The 18,570-nt window shown below is 44.2% G+C and overlaps 1 protein-coding gene across 1 annotated transcript in view; it reads right to left on the bottom strand.

Moving 5' to 3' along the window:
• LOC143288476 (homeobox protein cut-like 1) overlaps positions 1-18,570 on the bottom strand; it is a 226,721-nt gene that overhangs the window by 180,915 nt on the left and 27,236 nt on the right. Inside the window, exon 2 of the mRNA XM_076597003.1 lies at positions 3,012-3,122. Within this exon, the coding sequence (XP_076453118.1) occupies positions 3,012-3,122 (111 nt within the window). The remainder of the gene's footprint in view (positions 1-3,011; positions 3,123-18,570) is intronic.

Here is an 18,570-nt window from a genome sequence, read left to right as displayed (position 1 = left end):
GTGCGTATTTGATAGTCTGCCTATATATACACACAAAGGAGGCTAAGGCACTGGCAGGTCTGTAACATGATGACCGATGGGATCGGGTAAAAAACCCACCCTTAATCCTTTCAGTGCCGAGCCTATTTTATGCTCAGTGGCAACTATCTGCAAAATGACGGATTTTGTTGTTGCTGTTGTTATTGTTTTTGTTTTTAATTCTAACATGCAAACTACTAAAAGAAAGTATACATAACCATAATTTTCTGAAAGGAAAATATTCCTAAAATAATGCGGGGGGAAATGTTCGCCCTTGGGCGCACATCGGAAGGGGGCGGGAATTCATGACCCGAGGTACTCAAAGTGTTAACCCGATACTGATAAAGCATCACTACAAGACCCGCAAACTGAAGATTCAACGCCCTTACCATTCGGCTATCATGCCCATAAGCATATTATTCAAACTAAAAAGACTTGTTTTTAAAAACAGTTCTGATGGTTAGACGTGATTATCAAATCAAAATGAAAAATACTGAATCCTTTCCAAACATCGCCATTCGTTGCAACTATTATCAAGTACATCTGCGCTCTCCACCCGTCCATACACCCATTTGCTTGACGTCTCAGTCTGTGTTGCATGTGATTCGTAATGTGTTTTCACAAAATATGGTGCAATATTTCCTGGGTGCTCCTACTGTCGTTAGAGCTTAATCAGCTCTTCGTGAAAAATGTCATAACTCTGTCTCTCTCAGTCTCTGTCTCTCTCTTTCCCTCGCTACCACCCTTCTCTCTCTAAATCATTCCTGTTGCCAAATGTTACAACTCCAAGATATGCCAGGTCCACAACACATCCTGTTCCTGTGTGCTTCCTCTCTCTCTCTCTCTCTCTCACACACACACACACACACACACACACACACACACACACACAAACACACACACACAAGCACTTCAACTGCAATTTATCATGACCTTTTGATAAATACAAATCATTATACATACTATTATACTTACTGTTCTGGTGCAGATGCTGTATGGCTAAAACAACACTGTGTCTTCATGATGGGAAATGGCCAATAAGTGATTAATCAATCATGGTCTATCAGCCCATCCATCAATCTCTTTGTGAGTGAGCATGTGCATGCACAAGCACATATGCATACACGTACGTGTTCAAACACTCAAGCAATTTACGTAATTCTAATTATACGGACTATGATACAGAATATAAACAAAGCGATAAGAGGATGAAGGAGGAAGGCACTTGATCACCAATAGCCACAGAGAAAAGCAGCAGGGAGAGAGAGACACTGAGAGATACTGAGAGGAACGACCCCTTGAAGCTGCACTTGACAGAGAGAAGCAGCCTGCACTTGACCCCCCTCATGGTCCCTTCCTGGAGACTGGGCACTTGCCTTTCTGGGCCTGGTAATTAGCACTTTCACACCCCACGCCCTTCATTAGCCCTCCCTGTCTGTCAGGACTATGGGGGGGCGGGGGGGGACGCAAGAAGATATGGGCCCTTCACTGTTCAGCCATGTAGCTTTTCCTCTCTTCAAACTAGAACACTGTGGAATGGAAATTGGTTCACTAGAAGGACCAAGAATGGTGAAACTATTCCTCCCTAAGCACTCCGGGCTGGGCTGCACAAGTGATGTTAGCATCATCGACGAGCAAAAGTTCTGACTGCTAAGCAAACTAAGCGATGCTAAGATGATTTGTGCAGCCTGGCACAGGCCTGCAAAAAGTGGCTTGTTTAAACACTTGAGGCCCATGAAACGTTGTTCCCACACATGCAGACATTTCCTTCTCTGAACGCCCAGACATGTGAAATTATCTTCTCTGAAATGTCTGAATCTGTGAAAAAGAAAATCTTCTCAATGCAATCCTGTATTCTTCTTCTTCTTCGTTCGTGGGCTGCAACTCCCACGTTCACTCGTATGAACATGAGTGGGCTTTTACGTGTATGACCATTTTGACCCCACCATGTTGGCAGCCATACTCCGCTTTTAGGGGTATAATCCTGTATATAAGTCTATTATATTATCAGCATCACTTCATGATAATCAGTATTACCTGTTCTCAGTCAAGAAATGCTGGATATAATCCACAAGCATCCTACTGACAATAATAACTGCTGAATCAAAGTCCACGAGACAGGATACAATCTGATCATCACAAAATCACTCAAAACACAGTCCTAATGAATCTAAAGATACTGGTAAGCTTCACATGCTAACAAAGGAACACACAATCTGATAAAGCAATTTTTTTGTCATGATCAATGAAGATGAGTATTACAATGACGAGGGCATGGAGATCACTTTGGTCTGAGGCCGCATGATGGTGATGCACTATGCTTATAAAGACTGCACGACATGGCTGTACTCGCTATTATACATCATGTCATTATCCAGGCCTGAGAACTGCAGACACTTGCTGTGTTCATGTTGGTCATGAAATCTGACCAACACTCTCAAAGATGCAAGCAGGCGATCGTATCACAGGATGAGACATGACTGTGTAGTTCCTGTCTCTCCCCCCCCCCCCCCCCCCCGGACCCCCCTCCCCATCCCCCCCACTAGATCCTACAGTGCATTCAACACTAGAAAATTCTTTTCAAATAGAGTAGACGTTTCTGGCTGAGTTTGAACTGATAACCTCCTGGTCATCAGACAATGCTGAATGCTACTCACTATGCCATGGAAGCTATTACATTTTACATTTACACTTTTCAGATATTTCAGATCAAAATGATGGAATAAAACAGGTTTTAACTGTTCCACCTTCCCTGCTTCCTTACTCCTCGACAGTAAGCAAGAGAAATTATATAATGAACTGACCCATTTTTCACACAGATGAGCCAAAAGCAAAAACAAACATAGCATACAAAAAAACAACAACAAAAAGACAAACATGACAAATCCAAGAGGGAAAGCCAAGAACCAATCAGCCAGCCCATCAACCCAGTCAAGCTGATCCCAGCAGTACGATGATCACAAAATGACATGCCATCATCCAACTCCACTTACCTCTGGCGTGTTCTTCTTGAATTCCCTGCTCTGCTCCACCAAACGTTTTCTAGAGGCATCACTTTCATCCTGCCGGTTGGCGAGGTCTGTGGCTGTTGTGTCTAGTTCCCGCTGACAACAACAACAACATCAATTTGTCAAGAATCAGATAGCACTTTATAAATACTGACATAGCTTCATTTAAAAAATGTCATGCTTCCTTGACAGGCTTCAGAAAGCCAGTTTGCTAATGTGTATGTATACAGATACAAGCAAGAAATAGACGCTGTCTTGGTGAGTTCACTGCCTACATGTGGTTACAGTTCCATTTATAACTTTCAAGCACAATTACATGTCTAAGTCCTGATGCATATGGTTCAATCAGACATAAACTATAATCCATTAAATAAGTCAAATGCAAGAGTGTTAAAAAAACAAACAAAAAAACAACAACAACCTGGAACAACATCTAATTCTACATAAGCAGACATACACAGATAATATGTATCTGTGTGCACAGACATGACTTGCTGTAAGCACTCTACCACACATCAAAGACCCAAATCTTCATCTCTCATTACGAACTGAAATGAAGTGAATCAAAATGATGGTAATGACTATCACCAACAATGAAACAGCTCCCAGTGAAGGTTTTACTTCTTGGTGGCTTGGTGGCTCAAAGGAATAGAACTTAGTAGGAGCAGACCCTGTTTTTTGTGTGTCTTTTTTTTTTTTTAATTATCTTGTGTGTGTGTTGTTGCTATTGTTTTTTGTATGAATTTTGGGTGGTGGTTTTTTCTTTTCATTTCCTTTAATAAATGAAGTGGTGGAAATGAAACTTACAACTCAAGGGATGTTTCACCAACCCACCTCACTCAACAGTTTCAGTTTCTCAAAGAGGCGTCACTGCGTTCGAACAAATCTATATATACACACCACACCTGCTAGGCAGATGCCTGACCGGCAGCATACCCCAACACGCTTAGTCAGGCCTTGAGTGCATGCATATATATGTATATATATATATATGTGTGTGTGTGTGTGTGTGTGTGTGTGTGTGTGTGTGTACCTATCAGAGTGGATTTCTTTTACAGAATTTTGCCAGAGGACAATACTCTCATTGCAGTTGTATGACAGAGTAAAAGTACTAAAACGGGAGATCCATAATCACTCCACTATCCACAATCACTCAGTAGCAGTGAAAGTGTACAACACTGATCATTCAGCAACACATGACGTCTAAAAGGACACATGAAGACAAAATTAAACATCCATAACCCTAAAGTGAGTGTACATTTGTGACTTTTCCAAAACACTATGGTGGATATTTCAAGAGCACTGCAGATGATTCTTGTTCAGTTCTCCTACATACATTCTGTGGGACGAGTCTGCCAGGTTTCACAGACCTTGTAATCACAGAAGAATAAAACCATGGCTACAATTCAAAATGGGAACTGACACAGCTTCCAACGTGCTGTTCTGCACTGTCCAACCCTACAGCACAAGATCTGTATCACTCATACCCAGCATCAATTACAATGCACTGTAGAGCAAAAATGCCTGACAGTGAATCAGCACCTTTAGCGGCCAAACAGAATGTTGAATGGAAGCAGTACAAAGGTCGAAAGGCATAGAAGAAGAAAAAAACTGGGGGGGGGGGGGGGGGGGGGGGGGGGGGGAGAGGAGAGAGAGAGAGAGGGGTGGAGTGGGGGGGAAGGGAAAGAAGTGAAAACTTTGTGTCTAATCCCAAGACGACAGATCCCTGATCCTTCAAACTGTGGTGCCCACATTGCTGACCTTTGATGCACTGCGCACAGTTGACAGACAGGTAAATGTCACAGCATGACCTGCACCCACCAGACCTTTTCTCCACAAACCATGTCCCCGATATAATCACAGTGTGCACACATACATACTTACTCCAACACACACACACACACACACACATACACCAATCCAACCAAACATGTTTTCCCTCTTCTCATCCAATCCTCAGTATCTGTCACTAAAATAAAAAAATAAAAAATAATAAGGCTTCCTTTTTTGAGGAGGTGTCTGGGTTTGTTCCAATGTACCTTTTATTTACCTGTGTGCTAGCTGAATAGGTAACGTAAGCAGCACTGACTTGAAGTTGTGTACCTTGTGAATGGAGTGAGTTACCACTCTTTACTATTTGTTAAAAAAAATTAACTAATTTTTAAAAAAAAACAAAAAAACACCAACATGTTTTTTATACACACAGAACACCCCCATCCCTTAAACCAGCGTGAAAGATAACCAACAGATCAAAAATTGACAAAGGAAAATCACAGGTGTGTCCCTTCCTCGATACTGAAGAAAGCTCTCTCACCTTGAAGCCAATGCTAAGATCAGCAACAAGTACCAGTAGCCACTTTCCTCCTCCCTCTCCTCTCCCCTGCCCTGGAATCAAACTCCCATCAACAAAGAATCCTTCACGCTTGGCTGGACACGTGGTTGGTTGGTTTAAGGTCAGAGCAGCCCAGCTATCTCAAATCACCCGATGCGGGGATTGAATGACGCCTTCTCGATCTCGATGGGAGAGGGAAGAAGGGAGAGGACAAGAAAATAAAAAAAATAAAGATAAAAAAGAGGAAAGCCAGTACAAAAGGCGAGTGACAGACCAAGAGAGCAGGATCACTTTACCGCTGATCTGACTCGGCAATGTCATCTGATCACCCAGGCTCCCAACTTTTCCAGTTTGACAGCATTCAGGTGGGTCGACTTCCTACACCACCACCACACCTAATTTGTAAAAGCCTGCTGGCTTGGTTTGCTTGCTTACATGCCCATCATGCATTCAGGTCAGGACAGCAGTAGGCACCAACAACTCCACAACATGTGAGTGCATCCACATTATGTGTGCACTTTAGTGTGTGCCCGCAAGTCTCTGTGGATCTAAATATAATAGTTATATCATCTTGCAGTAACCCCACAATCCCATCCCTTTTCTTTTAATCAAAGCATCTTATCAAAGTCATTTTCATATTAATGATGGAAGAGTTATTTACCTGCACTTTTTCTAAATTTACCCTTGCTATTCAAAACACAATCTATAGGTTACAGAAAACGCTAATTAAACTCATTTGCTGAGCAACCACTCCCCCTCCAACCCCACGTTTACCATCTCATCCAACATCACATCCCACCTACCCAACCCCTCACCACACCACGCCCCCACTGCCCCACACACTCTTCCCGCACCAAGCCTCAACATTCCAATCTGGGTGGACTGCTTCTATCAAGTGTTCCTACCCGATACCGATAGTGATAGGCTCAGCAGACACACAGCCCAGCGAAACTACCGTCCTTGCCATTCGACAACCCCCCCCCCCCCACCCCCACCCCTTGAACCCTATCCCCCACTCACTCCTCCCTCCCACTGTCCGCCCCCCTCCTCCCACCACCCCATCACCTCCACAGCAGCACAAGGCCGGTGGGTATCCTGATTTATTTGTATTTCATGTCACGCTGATAGAAGCTTGGAGAGCAAGCGATATTCTCCTCCCCTTCCCTCTTTCTCATCCCCTCCTCCTGCCCCAAGCCCCCCAACCCCAGCCCTCCCCCTCCCCCCCGGCCATCAAAACCGATCTCTCTGCTCCCCCTCCCCCTTACTTCCCCATCCCTCTCCTTGCAAGATGAATTCTGTTCCTTCTTGACGATGTCACTGATTGAGGCCGGTCACCTGTAGTATGGGTAGTACGTAGGATACAGTGTATTTCCCCCAAAGCCTTCATCCGTCCTTGTTCGGTCTGGGCACAGATCAGGGGGTGTACTTCCGAGTCTCCCCTAGCCACCCCAATTTTTCTAGCCCAAAAAAATAATCCCCAATGGAGGCAACTACTATGCTGCGCCCAGTGGCTAGTAGTAAATTACTTCCAACGATTTTATGAACGTTCGAGTCGGTTGCTATAATTATGTGCGTGCGTGTGCGCGGAGGGGAGGGGGTATGAGTGAGGTCGTGTGTGTGTATGAGAGAGTGGTGTGTGTGAATGTGAGAGTGGCGGGAGACGAGTGGCTGTGTATGCAGGTGAGTGCGTGCATGCGTGCTAATATTATGATGGATCTGGTTTCACGGAAACGAACACAAGCCCTTCTACCCCCTCACCTATCACGCATCGGCAGTATCGCATGTATATCAGCGGCAAATTCAATCCAGCATTGGCACTGGACTGGTTGGGATCCGTGAAGAGAGGCACAAATGTACACAAAATGCTTCACTCATTAAAACATCAGGGCTCTGACGACGAACGGCTCTCTCCACCATTCCTCCTGCCTCCGCCCTACAGAGGAAGACACCACCGCCTTGGAGACCAACCAGTTGAAACACAGCTAGCACATGGCGCACATCAACGTTATCATCTACCCTCTGCTGCTCTGCCTGATGTACTACGACTCAACGTTTTACGAACACCATATTAAATAATGATACTGCAAAATCTTCAACCCTGTCTGAACAGACAGGAAAACAAGACAGTGTTCTGTTAATAAACGAGTTTATAGTCGAGCAGTATAGTCACGAATGTTCTTTGTTTGCCATGCTGCTTTCATGTCCGAAACAAGCAATGCAAACTGTTGTAAATGGTAGGATTGTGATTAATTGAGGGGGGTGGGAGGGAAGGGGCAGGGGCGGCAGTTAACCCCCGGAAACTGCACAGACACAGCCAGACAGGGACTAGAGAAACAGACAGACAGATCTGATCGGACAAACGTGTCTGACCAGTCACTTTGGGGTCCAAATGTCGGAAGGATGAGGAGGGGTGTGGTGGTTGGGGGGCGGGGGGGGGGGTTCGTTCAAATATCTATTTTTAGATTTGCGTGTTCAAACCGGCATGTCCGCTAAACGGATCCGATGAACAATGGAGGATCGCTAAGTGAGTGATCTCTGCTCCCTCTCCCTTCCCCTCTCTCCTGTGGAGTGATGGCCTGGAGGTAACGCGTCCGCCTAGGAAGCGAGAGAATCTGAGCGCGCTGGTTCGAATCACGGCTCAGCCGGATATTTTCTCCCCCTCCACTAGACCTTGAGTGGTGGTCTGGACGCTAGTCATTCGGATGAGACGATAAACCGAGGTCCCGTGTGCAGCATGCACTTAGCGCACGTTAAAGAGTTGTTCCTGGTAAAATTCTGTAGAAAAAATCCACTTCGACAGGAAAAAAACAAAACTGCACGCCCTCCCGGCCCCCCTTTCTGACAACATATCGATAGTTTGCTTAAGTACACACAAGGAAGGGAAAGTGGGCAAAATAGACTAACCTTCAGAAATGCTTAAACGTGAAAAACAAAAAACATAACGAACAAAAAGAAAAATTCGTAATGAATAAGTCATCGAATTAGAGAGAAAACACTAACTGCACCAAAAATATAACAACGGTATATATTTCAATGTGTGTATATATTCTTTTTACTTAATCTCAATTGAGTGAGTCATAGGGGAAGGGAGGGACCAGTGGTAGATACGGATACAGAGCTTGATTTAAAAAAAATATCATAATGAACTGACAAACTGCCATCCACATCTAAGCTTTTCACAATCAAACAACCACACACACACACACACACACACACACGCACGCACGCACACACACACACACAAACACACACACACACACACAAAGATAGAGAGACTGAGGGGGGAGAGAGAGAGAGCTTCTGGTAATTCCACTGTTGTACCACTTTCTTTATCTGCACAAGTAAAAAATTACATCATCACTTCTGTAGCTAATACTACACAGTAATTATGCTCTGTCTTTATCCTCTGCGTGCTTACAATCTCAATTTTACAACTAATACACGCTATACCGATGCTTTGTCTGTTTTTCTCCGTGTCTTTACAATGTTTCTTTTGCGGCTAATAATACACCATACCGCCGAGCTGCCCTTGTCTCCTCCCCCCCCCCTCCCCCCAACTTACTTAAAACTTCTCTTTTGCGGCTAATAATACACCATAGCGTTGCTCTGTCTCCTCCGCCGCTTATTTACAAACTCGCTTTTGCGGCTAATAATTCGCCCAACAACCGTTTCGGCTTTTTCAAATTGGTTAATCCTCGTACTTTCATTTTTGTTCGGGGGCGGCGTGAACATTCTCCAAACCTACATTTTCAAACATGACCTCATTGGCTTCCACCCCTCCTAATCCACCTTCTGCTTTGATTACAACAGATGTGCGTCATGTCTTGTGATTTATGGGCTGTAAGCGGTGAAACATGATTTAATAATACTATGAAACATAATCACGCAGGATTCACTAACAGTCGTTCCCTTGTCCTGGCTTCATCATTCAAGGGCAGGAAAGTTCCAAAGTCCTTCCTCTCTCACTCTCTCGTTTCTTTCTTTTTTTCTTTTTTTTTTTTTTTTTTTTTAATTTTCTCTTTCTTCCCCCCCCCCCCCTATCCCCTCCCCCCTCCTTCAAGCGTTTCCGGAAACTACTGTATTCCTTGGCAATTTACTTTTGTAACTGAATAAACGTAAATGTATTTTGTGCTTATTTTTGATTTTCTGTTCTGTTTTATAATGGCTATACACGGGTTTGCTTTCTTTTTTCTTGTTGTATCCTAACTTGGCCAAACCAATTCCCCTCCTCCCGACCGCAACCTTCCTTTGTGAAGCGTGTGGGTGGGTGTGGGTTCTGTGTGTGTCTGCGCTGTGTGTGTGTGTGTGTGTGTGTGTGTGTGTGTGTGTGTGTGTGTGAAAGAGAGAGAGTGAGAGAGACAGAGACACAGACAGACAGACAGACAAACTGAATGTTCTTTCTCACGCCTAAGCTTCATGACAACAATGACATACTTATTTCCTGACATGGTAGGATAAAGAAGCTAAGCTTCGGTAGACGGGGGGGTAGCGTAACAGGCAGACGAAGATAGATGATGGATGATGATGATGATGATGATGATGATGATGAAATAGCAGCAAGTGTCTTACAGACTCAACTTTGAAAGGGAACTACTTTTCCATGCTGAACGAGGAGCGATGCGAATTAAAGGGCCGCAGTGATATACAATTCTCCACACTGATAGTGGAACTGTGATGACAGCGATTTGTTTCACCCCTGTCTGTGACCTCCATTGTGGTTCGTTCGTTCGAGTCCGGACTATACAACTTGTCTTCTCATAAACACATCTTTCAAAACTGACTGTGTGTGTGTGTGTGTGTGTGTGTGTGTGTGTGTGTGTGTGTGTGTGTGTGTGTGTTGTGTGTGTGTGTGCGTGTGTGTGTGCGTGCGTGTGTGTATGTGTATTTGTGTGTGTGCGCGTCCGCGCACCTGCATATAAATATGTGTATGCATGTGTGTGCCTGCGTGCCTGTGCATATAAGCTCGTATGTCTCTGTGTATATGTGTATATGTTTATGTGCGTATGTCTGTATTTGCTGACAGAAATGCCACAGCATTTGACTGATACTGGACGAAGGGAAAAAAACGGGACAGAGTTAAAGTAAGAGGGACTAGCACAGACAAGGAAAAATGTGAGAGAGAGAGAGAGAGAGAGAGAGAGAGAGAGAGAGAGAATCGTTACCAGAAAAAGACACACACAGAGAGGGATGTGGCATTGCATCTTTATCGCTCTAATATGCTTCTGCACCGGCGATGAAAAAGGTTTCCGCTCAGAACGTTTCACTTTTAGCGTGCCTCAAGTAAGCTCTACTGGATATGTGATTGGAAAACGAGCAATTCATTATGAGGTCGTCATCGTAAGACGGTAAACCAACATGTTATTGTTAAGGTCTGTGTCGTCCATCAAGACCGGAATGTTGGGAGGGAAGGGAGGGGATACAAACAAACATCTTATAAACACATATCAAATCCAAACGTTTTCTTGCTAGCAAATAAATGACCTGTCGAATATTCTCTCTCTCTCTCTCTCTCTCTCTCTCTCTCTCTCTCTCCTCACACACACAAACACGCGCAACCGCGCGCGAACACACACACACACACACAGTATTCACATCCACATGATCACCCCCAACATAACCTAAAACTTACCCACTATCTAATCTTCACGTCGAAGTAAATGGAATGAAGGAAACAGACATGCAGGCAGGCAAAGCGAGAGCTAGAGAGAGAGAAATCCCAAACAAAACCAAGATCGCGGTCTATAGTCGGACAGGTCCAGGTAGAACATTGATACCTGAACTCATCAGGCTGCTATATGCAGAGGCAGAGGCAGTTGATGATAAGCAGAACGCTGGGGTCGGGCGGTAATCAAACTGCCCCCATGCAGGGACATGAAGGCAATTTGTTGGGCCCACTCAGAGACCCATCTGCAAACGTGACTGTTTATTAACGAACAGGGAAAGAGAGGGGGTAGGAAGATCGAAAACTCTTGACAACTGGGCCAGTCGTTCCACATGGTTGTTTTATCTGTAGCAGTACTTTTATTTTATGTGAGGAGAGATAAAAGACACACTGAAGCAAGGCTGGGCTGGGGTTGTCCTTCATTCCTTTCTCCCTTATGCGCCTCTCCTCCGCGCCATTGTCTCCTCCTACCCACCCACCCCCATCCACCTGTATCTCTCTCTCTCTCTCTTTCTCCTCTCTCTCTCTCTCTCTCCATTCTAACTTTTAGGTTAATGTGGGGGAGTGCGTATACGTGTGTATCTATACTGCAACAGAGAGAGCGCACCGAGAGAGAGGGGTGGATGGTTGAGAAAGAAGAAGATAGAGAGGAATGAGAGAAATGCATCAAGACAGAATACAGAGTGAGAGGTAAAGAAACATGGAGAAGGAGAAAGAAACAGGTTCTGAGAGAAAGATAACTGACTGACTGAGAGACAGACAGACAGACACAGAGAGACAGAGACAGAGAGGCAGAGAAAGTGAGCCCTAGCGACGGGAACAAAGATGTTTAATTTCTCTACAGTACATGCGCAGGCCAGATAAGGGGCCACAAAGTTAGCAGGAACCAGCGCTCCTGCTGACGGACAAGAATGTGCGTCATGACGGCACCACGGCTAACTGCACACAGCAGACAGGATTCAATCAAGGCTCTTTGGATTTTCTCCCTTGAAGAGCAAACTGTGGGTTAACTGTCGAGATCACACACACACACACACACACACACACACACACACAGCATCCACTTTTAGTCTTTCGCTATCCATGTCTCAACACATAGTTCAGCCCTTCACTAAGTCAGGCTTGACAATTTCCTAACGTACCCCTCTCCCCTGTCCCTAATCCTTCATTTCACCAAACTGTGTACCGCACGTGACCCGTCGTTCATGCATGATGCTCCCAACCTGATGAACCGTAACGTGAGCTAGAAAACTGGCCCCAGCATCTTTTTCAGTGGAATTACTCGGCAAGGCGTCATGGTTTGAGTAACTCCATCGCGCTGTGTATCCAACGGTTTGCTCTCTCTCTCTCTCTCTCTCTCTCTCTCTCTCAGTATGTATCTGATCTGTATTTTGTACACACCAAAATGTTGATATATATATATATATATATCAGGTCCCGAGGTGCTTTGGAGTTCGTTTTGAGTTCACTAACAACGATATATATATATATATATATATATATATATATATATGTGTGTGTGTGTGTGTGTGTGTGTGTGTGTTAGTTGAGTTGAGCTGAACTTAATCTTATATGTGCCAATCACTTGAATAAGAAAAAAAGTGATAATCCTGTAACATGGTTTTGATCCATTCTGTCACAGAGAGAGTAGGGGGAAGGGGTGGGGGAGGAGAGAGAGAGAGAGAGAGAGAGAGAGAGAGAGAGAGAGAGAATGTGTGGATACGCGATGGAACGCACAAGCTCTCTCTCCATGAACGAGACAGAGGCCTCAGCTGATGAAACAGCTTTTCACACACCCATCCCCCAATCGTGCACACACAAAAAAGAGAAGGAAAAAAAGGGGGGACCGTGGGGGTGGAGGGGGGGTACAAATAAAGAGAGAGAAAGACACAGACACAAACAGAGGGGTTAAATCAACACCACCTCCTTTGATAGTTCGGAAATGGAAGAAAAACGGATGAACACCACCACCCATTCCTCTTCACATGAAAAACCAGAGGTCAAAGAGTATGGTGGCTGCAAAGCAGTGCTTCTCGGCATGAAAAATCAGAAAACTTTCCTCACATGCTTGTCTTGCCTAAAATCTGCCTGATAAAAACCAACAGATCTGTATGATAATGATGACGAGGGGGAGGAGGAGCGGGATGAAAGAGGAGATGAAGGTGGTGGCGGAAGTGGGAACAGAAGAAGAATTTGAAGGGGATATGAGAACAGAAGAAGTAGGGAGAGAGGGGGTGAAAAAAAAGGGGAAGAAATGAGGGATTAGGCAGAGGAGAAAAAGAAGAAGGGGTGGAGTCTCTCATGTCCACGTTCAATCAAGCCCCTAACGTCCAGCTTTCTGCTCCCAGATTTTCCCCTCACCGTCAACGAGCAACCCATGCAAAAGGACGGCTGCATCCCTGGAAAAATTCCACCAACTCTGACCCTTCAACTAAACATGACACCCGTCGTCAAAAATCAAACTGCCCTGAAACGTTGCACGAAATATTTCATAATTAAACAACCCCATTTAAAGTCTCAACTGGTCAAACGAACGCCAAATCTGCGCGCGATTAGTCAAGAAAAGTAACAGGGACTGACTGCACCTTGGTCCATGGCTAACAGACAGACAGAAGGGCAGACCGACTGGGAAAACTGAAACCAGAGGCTCGCTGCCAAGAAATGATGATGATGTCGATGGCTGCAGAGAGCGGGGGGAAAGAAAACGACAGCTTGGCAAGATCGGATCCTGCCTATTGTTTAAAAATTATAACAAAATAAATAAAAGACGGAGACAGACAAACCGACCCTGTTCTGTACATGGTGATCGTAAAATTGGAGCACAGCGAGCAGGCTGGTGGGGGCGAGAGTGGGTGGGGTTGATGCGAGCATGGAAGGAGGAAAGATGGAGGAGGTGAGTTTGGATGCCAAGGAACGGACAACGCACTGGCTTGTGGGTCGGAGAGAAAGGGAATCAGAGAGAGGGGAAGAGGGAAGGAGGTGATATTCATGAGAAACCTGCAGCAACATGGGGAGACTCTTGACGATCCAGTAGCCTGTGAATTAAAAACAAGCAAACTTTTTACCCCAACGTCTATGGGTAGTACAGGCAGCGCTGTGAGAGTCCTGGTTATCTGTTCTCCGATGGAACACACACACACACACACACACACACACAGAGGCCTTTCTCGCTGTCTGCATCACCACACCAACAAACTCCCTCACTCCCCCGAACCTCACACACACACACACACACACACACACACAATGAAAAAGAAGAATAACACAACCTGTCAATCTTGTTGAACAAACGTGCTCGAAGTCTTCTTCAATCAAGAAGCGACCGGATTTTCCTGGTGGACAACCTTCTAACCACCACTGTACATGTCTACATCTGTTTTATAAACATCTCTGCGACTGTCACATCTAATGGTACGCTCTCTCTCTCTCTCTCTCTCTCTCTCTCTCTCTCTCTCTCTCTCTCTCTCTCTCTCTAATAATTCTTGTATATGGGGAAAAAAACAACTCAACTAAGATTAAAGACTACTCTAAATTGTTAGAAAAAAACATTAATTAACCAAGACAGATCAGTATATAAATCATATATCTTGGCGTGTATTATAATCTATGGATAACAAAGTGTTCACACACTCACGCATGCACGTACACACACTATCGCCGACGCTAGCAAAGCTCAGACAGGATCGAAGAAGAAGAAAACCACGGGCCATATTTTGCCAACCTAAATTTCCGGATACTGCTAACAGGTTCCACAAGTGGACTAGTTCCGACCGAGCAAGCAAGACCGCCAGCTCGACTCCAACAAACGCGACCTCTTTCTGCCCCCACCCCTACTCTCCTATCACCCTCCTCTTCGATGCCACTAGCCCCCCTTCCCATTTGCCCAATGCCCGTCTACTGGTCAGAAAACACAACATAGCATCATCTATTCAGTTATGTAACGACGAGAAAGCGACCAAGCAAGCAAGAGAGAGAGAGAAAGACGGACAGACAGAGAGAGGCAGAGAGACAGAGAAAGACACTGAGCGTTGAACGACTTTCATGACTTTTGCCAACCCGTTACATGACAATTCAGAATTGTGAGAATATAAATTACGTATCTGATAAGGAAAAAAATCCGCAGATCAGAAAAAAAACAACCACCACAACACAGAAATCATTTAATTCAAGTGCCACATGTAATATTACAATTTACATGGTCAGCCCTCTTCAACACACACACACACACACATGCTCTCTCTCTCTCTCTCTCTCTCACACACACACACACACACACAGTTCACATTCACACACAAACTCACTCGCAACACATACACTCCTAATACACATACGCATGCACACACACACACGTATACACACAGACATTATTACGCACACTCCTAATACGCATGCGACATAGACAAACCCATACCCCCCCCACCCCCACGCCACACACAGTGACAAAAAGAACCAAACAACGTTTTACAGAGTTCAATATACAAACGACCCCATCTTTCTCTCACACAACAAAACCACCCTTCTTGTTCCAAGCCACTGTCACAAAGGTTTATCTTCGTTATCTTCACCTCGCACCCCGTATCACTATGCCTTTTTCGTCAATTATAGGAGCAAGTTGTATGCTTTCTTTGAATACATATCATCTGGCCGTCTCCAGATACTTAACTATTATTTCATTACTTTTATAATGGTGTCAATGGAAAACGGATAGTGACCAAGTTCTCCATAAACGGTATCATTTATTGTTCATCAAGAAATTTCTTACAAGCATTGAGATGGACCCTTTCTATCCGTTCACAAGTATATATATATATATATATATATATATATATATATATATATATATATATCACCATATCTCTGTTGGATACATATATACTAACGATGTCACCAATTGTGAGTCAAATAACTTTTTTTAAACAATTTTTTAAAAATAACAAAATTTTCAAACACACACACACACACACACACACACACACCTCTGATGAGTTGCAGTGGATTATCCTGAACGTTCTAACTAATCTAAGAATTATTTGTCTTTTTCTTTGCTTTTATCGATGATTCTTCAAGAGCTGCTGCAATACTATTCCGTGTAAATAATGTCAGTCCTAAATATTAATAATTAATCAAAACCTTTAAACTGTTGTTCAAGAGCAATTTTTCATTTCAACTGTTATAGATTTATCAAGTTGTTTGTCAAACCTAATCGTTCAGATGACGCAGGTTTGTGGACCAACAAGAGTTGAAGCAATCAGAGTCAAGTCTTCAGTAAACAAAAGAATAACTGAGTCTGGGCCGAAAGGTAACCCATGCTTAGCTTCTGGACAGAATGTCATTTGCTAGTTGATTTATAAACAGAAGAAAAGGATTGGACTTGAAATGCATTCCTGCTTTAGACCTTGGATGTACATGAAATGCTCAGTAAGTTCTCCTCTACACAGCACACACGCGAACAGAGGTATACACATCCTTAAATATCTTCCCATGAATACCAATTTGTAAAAGTATTGATCATAGGCTTTCTGTCGTTTTGTTTGTTTGTTGTTTTTACAGTATTGTATGCTTTCTGGAAATGTTTGAATGCCACATATACTTTTGATCGTGAATTTAGTTGTTTCTCGACTGCTGCATTTAAGATAAAGAAATTATCTTTGTTTGATCGACCCTTTCTAAAGCCAGCTTTTGCCTCTGTTATCATTCTGTTTCTCAGCCCATAGATTTAATCTTTAATTTAAGATGTTTCTGTACGCTTTAACTTAAAAGATCAAGTGATAAAATCCCTCTATAGTTATCAGAACAATTCATAATCTCCTTTTTTGTGTGGTGGACTGATGACTGATCTGGTCCATTCAAGAAAGACAGCTTTTGAAACACAGTATTAAATAGTTATATCAGATACAGTCATTTTCTTTTGCGTGTGTTTTCACATTTCTGCCACGATGCATCCGGACCAGATGCTGTTCTACATATAAGGATCATCATACTCAGAGCAGCTCCACTTCTTTTCCGTTGATATTTCCGTCTAACAAGTCTTCCTTCCACAAAGGAGCACAGAGAGACAGACAGACATACAGTCAGAGACAGAGACAAACAGAGGGAGACGAACAAAAAATCAAAGCGGTGGCTACTTCCACGCTATGTAATGGTATGGTGTGAGTGCAGGAACTAAGTTTTGTGAGCGCAGGAGCTGATTGATTGTGAGAAAGAGGGATAGAGCAAAGGGCAGTGGGGAGGTGCTTTCCTTGCAATTTACACAGCTGGAAGCAAGCACGCCCAATGCATGTGGCCAGTTTTCTGGTCCACCTATCAGCGCGAAAACCTACAACAGTACAAAGAAGCATGAGTCTTGACATGGTTGTGGAAACCTAGTTTGAAAAAGTGATTCCCTGGACAAAATTAATAACACAAAACAACCCGATTCACTATACACCAAGCCGTCACCAAATCTCACACCGTTTTAAGTTGGGCATATCATCTGCTTTTATATATCCCTTTTAGTTGAACCAAGTCCCGTCCCCTCCCTCTCGAATACGAAAGGTAACAAATCTAAATTAAACGCAGAAAACACCATCATACACCGCATATTACAATAAAGAACAAGGAAATAATGCAGTATATGATGCCTACACTACCCATCCTTTCCTCCCCATTCCCTACTTCAACATAAAAAAAATACTCCAACATTAAAAAAAAACTTTGACTCAGCTTTTCTTTTCATCTTGCATTCCTTTTAACCGCCATCCCCCTTTCCACCCCATCCCGTCCTACACATGTGTAATGTATCCAACATGCAAGGTCCAGCCATTGGACTACTATACACCCTCCTCTTCTCCCTTTCCACCACCCCCTCTCCTCTGCCATCCTCCAGAGCGGCACACACAAAGAGACTTCATCCTCTTTTACCACCCCTTGCTCACCACCCTCCACCCCCTTCTCTCTTATCGACTCCCAAGGCCAATGGCCTCCAGACCCTCTGCCGGAGCCAGAGAAGTGATTAACTCCCCCTTTCCCCCCTCACCCCTTTTCCTCCCCTTAGCACTCAGGTTTCTAGTTAGGTGGCGGTGGTGGTTCCGTGTGTTTGTGTGTAGGTGTGGAGAAGAAGGGTGGGGGCTGATAGGGAAACAATCACATACAATGAGTGATGTTGCACTATTGTTCTGTTTCGTGCCAGGAGGGACCGAACAGGTTTGTTGCATGGTATAACAGCAGCAGAGACAGTTCTGATTGCGGTGTTGTGTGTCAGGGTGACCGACTTGATTCCTTGCGCGTCGCGTTTTGTGAAATTCTTCGTTCGAGAGGGAGAGGGAGGGGGGGAGGATAGACAGATGGTAGAGAGGAGAAGAAACAGCAAGATGGGACAGTGGGGAGAGAGAGAGACAAGATGTGAGGGAGGTGGGGGGGGGGAAGAGAGAGAAAGGGAGGGAGACAGAAGACAGAGAACGGGGAAATGAGACAGAGAGTACTATGTGTGTACTATGCGCGCGTGCTTGCTTGCTTGTGTGTGTGTGTGTGTGTGTGTGTGTGTGTGTGTGTGTGTGTGTGTGTGAGAGATA

Source organism: Babylonia areolata, chromosome 12 (assembly GCF_041734735.1).
Source record: "Babylonia areolata isolate BAREFJ2019XMU chromosome 12, ASM4173473v1, whole genome shotgun sequence".
NCBI classification, from domain to species: Eukaryota; Metazoa; Mollusca; class Gastropoda; order Neogastropoda; family Buccinidae; genus Babylonia; species Babylonia areolata.
Note: the sequence above shows the minus strand (reverse complement) of the source record. Positions and strands in the feature narration are given on the sequence as shown.